This window comes from Acartia tonsa, chromosome 11 (genome assembly GCF_053477335.1).
Source record: "Acartia tonsa isolate MP-2025a chromosome 11, ASM5347733v1, whole genome shotgun sequence".
In the NCBI taxonomy this organism is placed as follows: Eukaryota; Metazoa; Arthropoda; class Copepoda; order Calanoida; family Acartiidae; genus Acartia; species Acartia tonsa.
Genome location: NC_137270.1, coordinates 43,788,375 through 43,801,992, shown reverse-complemented (window position 1 = coordinate 43,801,992; position 13,618 = coordinate 43,788,375). Strand labels below are relative to the sequence as shown.

Genomic DNA, 13,618 nt, shown 5'->3' with positions numbered 1-13,618 from the left:
GACATTTTATCTGTTGCTTACCCTTCAACTTTCATCATTATAATAAAAACAAGGATAAACAAGGACATTATTAAAACCGAAGCTGAACAGATTAGAAATAGAATATTATGAAGTTACAGCCATTTTAGTAAAAATTAGAGAGTTGATACGCTATCTAACTTGTATCCAACTATTTCAATTTTTAACTATTAAAAAAAATTTAAACAATTCACAAATGCCCAAATTAACGGAAGGATAGACTGACCTGGCCTGATTGTAGAAACACTTCGCGTTTAGAAACAATTGTGTAAAGAAAACACGCACTAATGAACTTTTACATTAATATATAATCAAAGAAATATCTTAGTTTTTCTTTCTTAATGGTTTTTTTTCTAAATGGCTTTATTGAATTAGACAATACGTAGTAAACTGAAGGTCGGAATTGATTTCAAATATTTTATGGTTGAAACTGGCTTAATGTTTTTATTGTTAATTCGGATGTATAGTGTATAGCGTGAAAAAGTTTTTTTATGGTTTACAATTTCGTAAAATTTATTGTGTTAAAATAATTCATTAATATAAAAAATATTATACATATATAAATGGAAATTCCCATTGACTAAACTAATTTTTATGTTTTTTTTTTTTTGGGGGGGGGAGGGGGGATTTGAAGAGACTTCTTACTTGTCGTTTGTCCGGGTTTCATATGCTTTGTTTTTATGTATGGTATATCATTCTTAGATCTCCTGTACTTTAAATAATTTTTAATTTTTCAGCAGAATGGGAGATTCTACTCACATCTCGCATACAACAATTTTTGCATTGGTCATTCTCAAAGACAATTCTAAAGGGGTTATGCAATTTACTCAAATGTTATTAGAGATAGAATGCTGAAATTAATTGTAAGAGTATAGCTCACCATTAAGCATGTACATTATAACTCACTTGGTCTGTAGGACTATATGTTATGCTCTTAATTTTAAAACTCAAATTTCAATATTCAAAATGTTTGTTTCACATCTACTATCTATAATACAAAGTAGTACGATGTCAGTCTGGTTGTCAGTCTGTCCGTCTGTTGTCCCTTGAGATCTCAGTAACCACTGAACCGATTTGATTCTAATCTTCAGGGAATATATCTACACCCCCAACCTCCTCAAAAAAAAAAAAAAAGTCCCACTCATTTTTTTTATTCAGTTAATTTAAAATGTTATGGATGCAGCACTAGAGTTACTTTTTTTAAATTACCTCTTGGGGCAAAGCCCCTAGAGGCTAGAGGCGAAGCTAGTTTTCCCACTATGTACTTTGTAAGCTTGTCTAAAAATAACAATACTCGGCAGCCACGCGTCAGCTGCGACCTAGCCTCAAAATCAACACAGTTTTAATACTTTAAAAATGTTTTTAAAAGAGGAATTGACATATTTGTGTCTGGTTTAGAATTTCATATGACTTTTAAATTCAATAAGGACAACAAGGTTTACAGGCGGCTGACGCACGGCTGCCGAGCCCTGGCCCCTAATAGATAACGATTTTATTTCAGTATTTTTTTTCTAGTAGCTTTGTTACTTTTGAACGCAATCATCCTTATTTATTTGGTAAAAGATGCGAATTAATACGATAAAGTAATTAAAAGAATTACGGTTAAAGTGATGATGAACAAACAATTGTTGTGGTTTGTGCCTCACAGTTATTTTTAAGCGATAAGACCAAATAATAATAGATTTGATTATTACTGAAGACTCTTCAAAAATGCATTTATAAAATCCTAACCTAAATTGTAAAAGTTTTGGTTCAGAACGATGCTTTTACACTTTTCGTTAAAGTCGCCGCTGGTAAGTGTGTTCGATTGAAACCCAAAAGCCTTAATCTTTAAGCTTAATTTTCAAAATTTAAAAAAATCAATATTTTTTTCACATCTGCACTTTCTTAATACTTATTTATTGTTAATATAATGAGTGAATTCACCCTAAGACCTAGATGAAGCTTCTCTAAAATGGAGAACTCAATCAGTTGTGCTCTATCGAGTATTAAGCATCAGACAAACTATCTTAATACTTTATACAATAGGACTAGCTGATCGAAGACAGATCTATTAAGTAGTAATCAAATCTTCTAAAAGATTAAATGATTAAAACTAGGACATATTAAGTGATTTATTGGTAAGTCCTTCTAAAGTTGAAATTAAAAAACCTAAATATTCAATATGTGTTAATCTATAAGCGTCAAAGCTGTTGCAACGTTTTATAGCTACGATATTTTTTCATAATTGTTTTCTTGTTCTTTAATACACTTCTAAAATTCCATCTCTAGAATTCCCACAATCTATATAAGTGCATTTATCTATGTTTCAATTAACTCAAAAAATATGGGATCAAGTATAGCAAACTTGTTAAGCATCCGATCGTTTTCATGAAGGTAGACGGTTCAAATATCATCCACTACATAAGCTATGATGGATTCTTCTGCTGCTATGTCCTTGTCGGGAAAAGGTCTTATCACAAAACAAGCGCAAGAGTTTAGACAACGGTTGGAAAATCAAAGGTCTGTTGTTTGAATGACGTTTAGCCACCAATCTGAAAGATTGGGTTCAAAGATACACAAATCTTTTTTTTAGTTTAAAAACGTCTGGTAAAGAATTATTTCAAGTCATATAAAGATCACAGATCAATGGCCGATATATTGATGTACATCCCAAATTATAAAACACAAAATTATCTATTCTATAAATTACAATTAGTGGTTAAAACATTTGGACAATTTACTTAATGCACCAACCAATCAAAATTCAATAACAGCCCTCAAAGGAGTTGAGCCAACGAATAAGAAAATGTTAATATAAAACTTTGGGGACTAGTGTATCACAATGTCAATTCCCCCCTTGTAAAAAAATAATGTTATTTTTTTCTGAACATGATCCGCATGGTGTAATTGATAAGATATATCATAGTAATATAGATGATATCACCCCCGCAGCACTGCTATTTATTAAAGTAACAGCCTACTTTGCCATTTTACAAATTATAACAAAAACTATGGTTGTCAGAAAATGACTTACAGCTCTTTATCTTTATTTCATTATTTAAACTTTTGCAAAAATTTAAGTTATTTCTCTTATGATAATGTCAATTATTAAAAATTTATATTTCTAAAAATTAGAACACAAACGATCCTTCGATTTTCGAGATCCAAATTTTTTCATAACTTTTAAACTAAAACTAACTTCCCCAAAAAGAAAATAGCCTTAAACCATGGTACGATCAAAAGTATAATCACTAAAAACCAAACCTAATAGGTCCTGTGGTTGCCGAGATCTTAAATTATTCAGATACTGTTTAACTGAATGATAAGCTCATGAAAACAAATATGATTTTAATATGTGGTATTCGGCAACCGTGAGCCATGCCTATGGCAACCCTGACCGGGGTTCGGGGAAGGGCCAAAGGCCCTCCCCCGAGTCCTGGGGAAGGGGTCTGCCGACCCCCTCCCTATGCCTAAAATTAATGATTGATTCTGACAGCCTTATTATGGTTAAGCTGTATTGTTAATTCCCCCCACCCTTTCCAGGGATGGGGGATCATTATTGCCCAAACTGACTATTGTATATGTATTATATTGCTTTTATTTATGATTATTTATTCCTATCTGTGTAGCTATTGTTTGTTGTATATAACGTTAGTAATCCTTAGACCTTCAATAAAGGAACAACTGAATAGACTCTGTTTATTATTTAGTGATTGCTAGAGAAGCGTAGCTTCTCTATAGTATAGGTGTCCACGTCTGTTCACACTGCCGTAGTCATTTGAACTCTGGTGTCTGCCATTTATCCTAGGCGGATACCACAACTTTTGGTGACAGCTGTGTGAGATTACGGCAAACCACAAGTGTAGAGCAGACGCGCAGCTGAGGCTAAGGTACTCCCAGCAGTGAAACTGGCAAAACTGACACAAGCAACCTGAATTACCCACCCTGGATAGCAAGGTCTAACTCTGCATCCGGCAGTTGTGGAAGCGAAATCTAGCAAGATCGGACGAGAGACTATGGAGAGCAGCGAAACTTGACGGAGAACCGCGAGAAGCGCCGACATCTAACGGAGAATTGAGCGCTCAAGGGCTGAAACAGGCCTGCGGACGGGCTGAAACAGGCCAACTAAGTGTAAACGGCTGAAAATAGGCCAACATTTCCTGCAAGAGATAGCAGGATTCGAACCAGCGGCGCTGCAGGACGGGAATTCCCTGCCGCCACCAGCCGGATTCGGATACACGGCGCTGCAGGACGGGACATTCCCTGCCGCCGACAGACTGAAACAAGCCAAGGATTCGAACCAGCGGCGCTGCAGGACGGGACATTCCCTGCCGCCACCAGCTGGATTCGGATACACGGCGCTGCAGGACGGGACATTCCCTGCCGCCGACAGGCTGAAACAAGCCAAATAGCTGCGAGCTGCGAGCGAACATACGAGTGTAGTGTACCAAGCAGAGGAAACTACGTCAACTCCAAGTATCCTGAGAGGCTACAGCGCAGCCACCCATCTAGAAAAGCAGATATTATATCACATTGTAGGGATTACCACCCTAGTGTGAAGGCTGAACAATAGATTTATGAGCAAGGATTGGTAAACAATTTGTTGTGTATTGTGATAAAACTAAAAATAGAACAGGCTTGGTAAGCAAATCTGTTGTGTATTGTGATAAGGCCAAAAATAGAACCTAGATGTAATATAACAATGCATTGATAAACAATCTAACCCCCCAAGCCTCCAGCACAACAAATACACCCCTTATTCCAGCGGAAAGGGAGGGGCCCACCATCCATTGAAGAAAATACAATCGAGGTGACATAACAACAAGCCCAGGATTAAGGAAAAGGGCACAATTACCTCACCACACAGTTACCTCAAACCCACAGCACTCCCCCTCTCCACAGGGGGAACGGACGGTTTTACCCCGTCCCCTCACGCGCTTCCCCCCTCCTACCCACACTTGACTAAGTCCGCCAACGGTGTGGAGATAGCGACCGGGAGAACAGAGCGCCATTTACGGGTCGCGCAGCAGAGTTCGGGACACATAACAAAATTCAACGGACGAATAAGACAAAGCGGACCAATGAGAGAGCGGGTTGAGGGATAAGTGCGCGTTTTACCTGTGTGCGCGGATCTGACGGTGTGTAAGCGCGTTGCAAGGAAAGGATATTTCACACACACACACACACACAGGAGCGGAGCTACTCCATAGCATCTAACAGAGATATTTTTAGAAAACAAGACTTACAAGCTTCTCCCTCCTATCTATAGTGTGATAAAGGAAAACCCAATCAGTTCCTGACAGCAGTTCAGACCCTCAACAGCTATCTACCCCTACCAGCCTACTCTACAACTCAGAAAAAAAACTAGTGACAAGTACATCTAAGTTACATCTTTGTAGTTAAACTACCAACCTAGTGATAAACAGTGTTGGCTGCTAGGCTAGAAAGCCCCAAGTGTAAACCATTTATAGTATTGACTTAAAACTTCGTGTCCCGCCGCTGAACCGTTGACCCGATGGAGCAGCCGCAAGCGCCAGGAGGCGACCAAGCCCAAGGATGGCTCCAGGATGATCCCCAACCGGCTCCAGCCGAGTACCGCAAGCTGATGCTGAGCAACCTGCCGGAGTATAGAGGACCGCCCAAGCAATCCTGGAGTTCCCACATCCGGAGACTCGAGATGTCATGGGCGGCTTACCGTGTGCCTCCCCATGACACACTAAACCGCCGCAACGCCCTTTTACTGTCACTGGTGGGGCAAGCGGCGGAGATGGCCTCTCATCTGTTTGGCGAGGCAGGCCAAGCCTTGACATACGAACAAGTCAAGGCCGAGTGTGAAATGTTATTTCGTCCAGCCTTTGAATCCCAGACTTTGAAGCAAGCCTTCAGGGATTACAGGCAACACTCGACAGAACCTATACAAGCATACATATCCACAGGAAAGCCCAGCAGAGTAGCCAACATGGAAGGGAGCGCGCCCCCAGCAACACCCCAGCAAGCAGCCGCCCCCAACGCAGCGGGCCGAGCCGACGGAATGCCGCAGTTTGGAACCGTCCCAGCTAGAATCAACGTACTGGGAGGAGCGGCTGAACCCAACCGGGTTGGCCTGGGCTTCAGCCTCAACCACCTGGGGCTAGAGTTTGTGCAGCCCAACAACATCGCCGATCCAGAAGTCCTGAGGCCCCAGCCCTTCAGCCTCAACATGATGGGGCCTGCCCGACCGAGCTTACCCAGCAAGAGTGGAGGGGCGCTACCCAGCGTCACTGAGACGGTGTACGGAGAGGCCCTGGCGACCGTTGAACGAGAGAGGCAGGAGGCGCTAGCCAGCGCATCGGAATCGATGTATGGGGCGCCATCCGGCGCTGCCACCTGCGATGACTGGGGGGTGCTATCCAGCGCCCCCACCCTGGTGCCTGGGGCGACAACCGTTGCCGCCACCGAGATACCTGGATCCTGGAACAAGCTAGCAGCCCCAGAGGAAGGGGTGACACCCGTCACCCCCAGTCAGCCAGCGTAACCAGCCCGTAGGGAGAGCCCAGCCATACACCATCCAGCGCCCACTGCCAGCCTAGGGAACCCAGCTGCCCATCACTTCCAGTCGAGCCAGGATAAGTTAAATTTGACAAATGTATTGTATCCAAAGTATTGTAACCCTCCAGCCTTGCCTGTGCCTCCTGCACCAGAGGCTGGGGAGATTGAAATTTGGGGATATAAGGACTTGCCTGTGCCACATGCACCTGAGTTCCTAGGGCAGGGGAGGGACGTAATTCAGGGCAAGCCTGTGCCACACGCACTTCAGCCCCATGCCACTGGGCATGCCATGGACAAGGGAAGGGACCCCTTGGGGCTAGGGGAGCCGACACCCAGGCAGGCGCCAGTCGCCTGTCAGTCTGTCATTGGGGAGGGTATCGGGATGCCCCGGGCACCCAAAGATAACGCTCAATGGAAATTTGTATCTAGCCAGGAGCAACCCAGCCGTGTCCAGCCCCAAGAAGCAGCCGTGGCCCGAGCCGAAGATCCCCAGCCGCGTGTGCTGGTAGCTTCTCACACTGGTGGATGGTTCTGTGGGGACTACTGCTCGCAGCCGTGTGGCCTACAACTAGCTACCTCCTGGTAGGGTGGGACTGCGCCAACCCCACCCACGTCACAGCCTACAACAAGGAGAAGATGTGTAGCACGGAACTGCTACACCAGGAGGTGCCCCTGGGCCACGAGGTACATGTCCTGCAGCAAGTCAAGATTAGGGAAACAACAGGATATAGCTGTCAGCTCACCGTGTCCCAGTGGACATTTAGGTGTGGGGTATGAGGTCACCTCAAGGTGACCTCGGTCCCCACCCTCATGAGGCCAACCAAGATTGATCCAGAAACGTGCCGAGACCAGGCCAGGAACCGAGTCTCCACGCTGTCAGACAAGACCCAGCCACTGACGTTCCAGCTGAACCATCCCCTGTTCTTCACCCTCGACATGGTGGGCGCCTTGGTCAACAGCCCCGAGGGGGTGGGTTGTGAAGGGGAGGACGTCCATTTGGAGGGCCAGCTGTACCGCAATGAATTAGTGCTCCAGGAACAACGGCTGCTGGTCAAGGAAGAGACCTACGTAGTGGAGGATGGACGGGTGGAGTCCCAATCTGACCACCTGACCCTAGAATGTCCCCATTCTGAGCTGTCTTGCATTACTGGGGAGGCCATCTACGTGTGGGACCACCTGGGGAGAGATTGCCCCTTGAGGCTGATCCGCAGCCTCCAGCCTAGCCTAGTGATGGATGCGTTCCTGGTTGACCATCAAGCCCAGTTCTTCATCAACATGACCACCCCCACCTCAATAGTGAACTGCGACTTTGAGGCCCATGCCACCAACCACCCAGCATTGTTCGTGGCAGCTGACCCGGCCGCGGCCGCGCTGCCCAGAGTATTGGCCAGGGATGTGGATGTCCCCCTGCAGGCCCAGATACATGCAGGTTACATTGGATTTACCCTGGAGACACGCATGAAAAGCACAGCGGCAGAAGAAGTAGCGGCCAATTGCTGGAAGCTCCAGCAACTAGACCCGGCCCAACCCGGTGCGTGTCCAGGGGAGCACGTTCTCTGTGCTGAGGGGAGATGTACTGCTCCAGCTTACCTGCCAACGCAACAAATATGTTGTCCGTGAGAGCAATGAATGTTGGGACAAAGTACCAGTGGAACCCACAGGATTCGTAGACGCTGTGACAAGGGTGTATAGCGGCCACGCCACCAAGATTCCCTGCTCCTCCACCTACCCCCTAACTGTGCACGCGGAGGAAGGCTGGATAGAGCTAACCCTTCGCACCTAAGAAGAGGCCACCCCCGCTGGATACGCCCAAGCAGCTGCTGACAGAACCTTTGGATGACTTTAGTTCGGGAGGCTTGTATTCGCAGGCTGAGCTGAACGACTGGCAGCAGCTGCTAGCGTTCCCAGCGTATAAAGCCGCCATGCTGACCGGCCTGTCTTATGGCTCATGCGTTCAGCAAGGTAGCTGTTCGGCCACCGGAGACCATGGGATCGTGTCCTACAATATCGACCGACTGGCGGAGGAAGGAGAAGCCGCCCTGGATGTCTGGGCTGGGTTCAGACAAGCTATTCACAAGTGGGGAGATGGCGCAGCCATACTGTGTTTGCTGTTGTTGATCCTCAAACTGCTGGGGGATTTAACCATCATTTCCCTGGCAGCCGCACAAGGAGGTGTACGGGCCGCCATGAATGCGATGTCACAAGTGTTCCTGTACCATCCAACCTTGTACCGTAAGGCCTTGGCCAGAGCCAGACTCACCCATGCCAAGTCCCGGGACTTTTCAGTAGACTGGGATGCCATTCCTATCGGCCGGGAAGCAGCCGAGGAAATGGTGTCCATGCAATCAACCGATAGCGGGCATGACCGCCCAGGCAGGCCTGGACCACCCTCTGGAAAGCCCCGCGGCCCCTCGGGAGGCCAGGCTGTCGCTCAGACGGTCACCTTGGTAGCCAGTGCCCCAGCCGCTGCCAACAACAACCAGAATGCCCCGTTACTGACCGGCCCCGCAGCGGCTGTGCCCCACGCCAACCTGACACCTGCTGGCGCCGAGCTACGTGTCCAACCAAAGCCAGCCTCTACCTTCTATCCCACGTTGGGAGCCCATCAGACCTGAAAATCACCACTAGGATTCCATTGAATCATTATCGTTTGTATATATCTTAGCCCTAAGGAGCGGGCCGAAGACCTCAACCACTGTCGGAAGTCTGGCAGGGAGACCCCCTCCCAGCCTTCCGAGGGGAGAGTTGTGGTATTCGGCAACCGTGAGCCATGCCTATGGCAACCCTGACCGGGGTTCGGGGAAGGGCCAAAGGCCCTCCCCCGAGTCCTGGGGAAGGGGTCTGCCGACCCCCTCCCTATGCCTAAAATTAATGATTGATTCTGACAGCCTTATTATGGTTAAGCTGTATTGTTAATTCCCCCCACCCTTTCCAGGGATGGGGGATCATTATTGCCCAAACTGACTATTGTATATGTATTATATTGCTTTTATTTATGATTATTTATTCCTATCTGTGTAGCTATTGTTTGTTGTATATAACGTTAGTAATCCTTAGACCTTCAATAAAGGAACAACTGAATAGACTCTGTTTATTATTTAGTGATTGCTAGAGAAGCGTAGCTTCTCTATAGTATAGGTGTCCACGTCTGTTCACACTGCCGTAGTCATTTGAACTCTGGTGTCTGCCATTTATCCTAGGCGGATACCACAAATACACTTTTATTTAATATTGAAATATTACAAAAAAAAAGTTTGAAATGTACCACAAAGAGCACGGTGCTTTTAAGCATTAAATCATTGATTTATTGTGTGTTTTTTTTATTGGAAGCAAAGCTTTTCTATATTAAATTCGGTCCGTCTGTCAGTATAGTATAGCTCTTTTTGTTTCTCTTCGAATGTCAGAGTCGTTATGTTGTTTTCAAACTTTGAATGAAGATTTTTAGCTTTTTGGAACATTTTTTTATCATCATCTATAATACAAAGTAGAACGATGTCTGTCTGTCCGTCTGTCCGTCTGACCGTCTGTCTGTCTGTCGGTCTGTCCCTTAAGATCTCGGTAATCACTGAACCGATCGGATTCTACTCTTCAGGGTATCTACCTATTGGTCCTGTGGTGGTTTTAAGCTATTTTCTCGGGGGGTGGGACACCATCAACCCCCCCAAAAACCAAAAAATCCCCCCCCCATTTTTTTTTTTTTTTTTTTTTTTTTGAAAGAGATTTCCATGGTCCTTTACAATTTTCGCAATAATTCTTTTTATCACCTCTTGGGGCAAAGCCCCTAGAGGCTAGGGGCGAAGCCGCTAGTCTATAATACAAAGTAGAACGATGTCTGTCTGTCTGTCCCTTAAGATCTCGGTAACCACTGAACCGATCGGATTCTACTCTTCAGGGTATCTACCTATTGGTCCTGTGGTGGTTTTAAGCTATTTTCTTGGGGGGTGGGACACCCCCCCCCATTTTTTTTTGTAGAAGATTTCCTTGGTCCTCTTTTTTTAAGGAGATTTCCATGGTCCTTTACGATTTTCGCCTTAATTTTGTTATCACCTCTTGGGGCAAAGCCCCTAGAGGCTAGGGGCGAAGCCGCTAGTCTATAATACAAAGTAGAACGATGTCTGTCCGTCTGTCTGTCCGTCTGTCCGTCTGTCCGTCTGTCTGTCCGTCTGAAGCTTAAGATCTCAGTAACCACTGAACCGATTGGGCTCTACTCTTCAGGGAATATACCTACTGGTCCTGTGATGGTTTTAAGCTGTTTTCTTGGGGGGTGGGACACCCCCAACCCCCCCAAAAAATGAAAAATACCCCCCAAAAAATTTTTTTTTTACTTTTTCTTTTTAAATCTAAAATACGAAAAATTAGGTTGATCAAACCTCTTGGGGCAAAGCCCCTAGAGGCTAGGGGCGAAGCCGCTAGTATTACATAAAGTAGTAAGCTTTTTTGTTTGTAGCAAAGGATCTACTGAACCGACATGTTTCTCCTTTAAAGTGAGTCCAATTAATGTTAATTAAAATGTTAATTTCTTGAACTATTAGCCAAAAACAAAGCATATATATAATCAAGCCCTAAAATGTAAGTATACCCAAATTGAGCATCATGCATTTCCGTAATTTCATATATATTTTTATCCTTGATAATCTGTAACTGTAGCCCGCGATGATTGCTATATCTGTCTCAATTAACTTTAACCCTTTAACTTTTTTATATCAATCACAATTCATTTAAAAAGAGCGCAACTTATTTATGTCTAAGTTTGTCTGTTCAACCGACCGTCACTCAAAAAATATGAATTTATGTAGTTGCAGGGATAACATTATCTGCCCAAGTCACTTTACCTTGTCAATATAGCGGTGTTTTCCTTCTTTTTCAAGACAGCAACCTCCAACTGACAACCAACCCCAAGATCGCACAGCCTTTGTCAAGAGGTCCTTACTGTTCATGGTTTATATATTTACGGGCAAAGGCTTACTGCCTTCTTAAGAGTAACATTTAACCCTGAAATATTTGCTGAAACAAGAAAAGTTGTTTCTAGTTATCTGATAAGTGAATGACATCAAGTGCAAACCATAATTTCAACCAATTTTGTTTTTATTAGAAAATAATCCTCCATGTATTAAGAAAAGCCTACCTGTTCCTCCAGTTGGGAAGAAGTTTGTCCAAGAAGAGCTTGGGAAGATCTACACGTGTCCAGCTCATGGTCCAGCGACATATCAACCTCATCTCTATAACACACAGATTGTAAGTGTGTGTTCTGTCAACAAAATAATTTTTGTTATATATGAAATAAGACGACATTGTAAGATTGAGAAAAATGCCTCTCGGAGTGAGCATTTATTTGGAATGCCGCAAAATGCGCATTTCTTTAGTATTTGTTTGTTTTTGGCGCTGATATTGTGAGCAGAAATATTAACCTCATCTTTATACATGGGGTTTAGGTAAAAAAAATATCATAAGATATGAGAAGATATCATTAAACAAGCTTTTTTAATGAGTAAAGTAAACTAATTTGATTGCCACTCAAAGCATTGCATTTTAAAATTTGAAGACAAAATGTTTTTTTAATATGGCATCTATTTTAATCTCATTAATAAGGAGAAAAAAAAGGATAATTAAGAAAGAACTTACCTAATCAAATCGCAACCTTGTCTTCCTCCCCTGAAAAGAAATGAATAAATCAATTTCAAGATAAACCTAATCTTTAAAATATTGCATGAGATTTGAAGGATCAGCACCAGAAATTGACTATTATTTCACATTATGTTGTACTTCTACTTTCATAAGCAGAAAATGTTTTTTTTTATATGATATAATTATCCTATTCATCTAATTTTTGTAACAATGATTCCTATGACAAACAAGTACAATACTTAAATATAATATTAAACAGAATCCTGTATTAAGGCAATTTTGCAACAAGTTCATATACAATTACGTTATATACCTTTAAATTAGTAATATACTTATCATGTTTCGACACTCTACAAGTGTTCATGTTCGTTTTTCTACAGATTGATTTCAGAGTAGATATTGATTGATCGTGAAAAAGTTTTATTTTCCTTAGGGTTTTAATGGTCAGTAGCTGAAAGACAGACTAAAGTAAATTGTAAGTAATAGAGTAACTTCGCCACAGAAAAAAAAATATGTGTTAATGATAAGATATTGGCGAAATTTACCGAATAATTACCGGATGACTGCATTTAATTTCACATCAATGTGTTTCTTGTAATAATTAGGCAGTTTCATTTTACTTTAATTTGATTATTATGTTTATTAGTTGGCTTAAAAACATTGTTTAGTTTTGTTTATTCTGGATTGGTTTGTTAAAACTAATGATGTTTACACTTTTCAACCAATATCTTGGGACATATAAAGAGTAATGTTTTTTTATTATCAAGTGCCAAATAGAGGATAGTTGTAAAAAAAACAGAATCAACTCATAACCAAATATTTTTTTTGTATATATTCATTCATTTAATCACAAAAGTGTTTAAATCAAAAGACATGAATATAAGATATTATACAATTTTAGAAGTTGCAAACTCAGGCTCTTTCATTTAGACAGATATCAGAGCCGGTTCTTGTTGCTAGTGAAAATTCTACCATACAATATGCATTACAGTTTTGAAGATTCAATGTTATCTTGAAATATTTGTATGAAAATGTATGTGGCGGTCTCTAGCGGCAATTTAAGATATTCCTTTTCTAGGGGCGATTTCTCTTGGGAGGTGGGTGGTACCCTCCCTAAAAAACCTTCCCAAGACCTATGAGAAGTTACATTGTAAGAACCAAATCAGTTAGGGATATCCTTTGGTACAGACATATACACTAAGATATATAAGTTTTCCGGAACTTTAATGTTAGGGGGAGATTTGAAATCTGCATCAAATTTTAAGGATTTTTTATAAAATTAGTTTTTTGTATAATTCTTTATCTAAAAGCGGAAATGCATTTTAAGTTAATTAATTTTGACCAATAGGATAGGTGGATTTTAAACTATCTGCGCTCTAATTGGTTGAATGATGTATGCCATCCAATCAGAGCGCAGATTTTTTAAATCCACTAATCACAGATGCCAAAATTAATTAACTTAAAT

The 13,618-nt window shown here is 42.6% G+C and overlaps 1 protein-coding gene across 1 annotated transcript in view; it reads right to left on the bottom strand.

Moving 5' to 3' along the window:
* LOC145332601 (tektin-1-like) overlaps nt 1-13,618 on the bottom strand; it is a 103,446-nt gene that overhangs the window by 40,226 nt on the left and 49,602 nt on the right. The window contains exons 6-7 of the mRNA XM_080177609.1: nt 12,151-12,180; nt 11,654-11,747 (exon numbers count right to left, since the gene is read on the bottom strand). Coding sequence (XP_080033735.1) covers nt 11,654-11,747; nt 12,151-12,180 — 124 coding nt within the window. The remainder of the gene's footprint in view (nt 1-11,653; nt 11,748-12,150; nt 12,181-13,618) is intronic.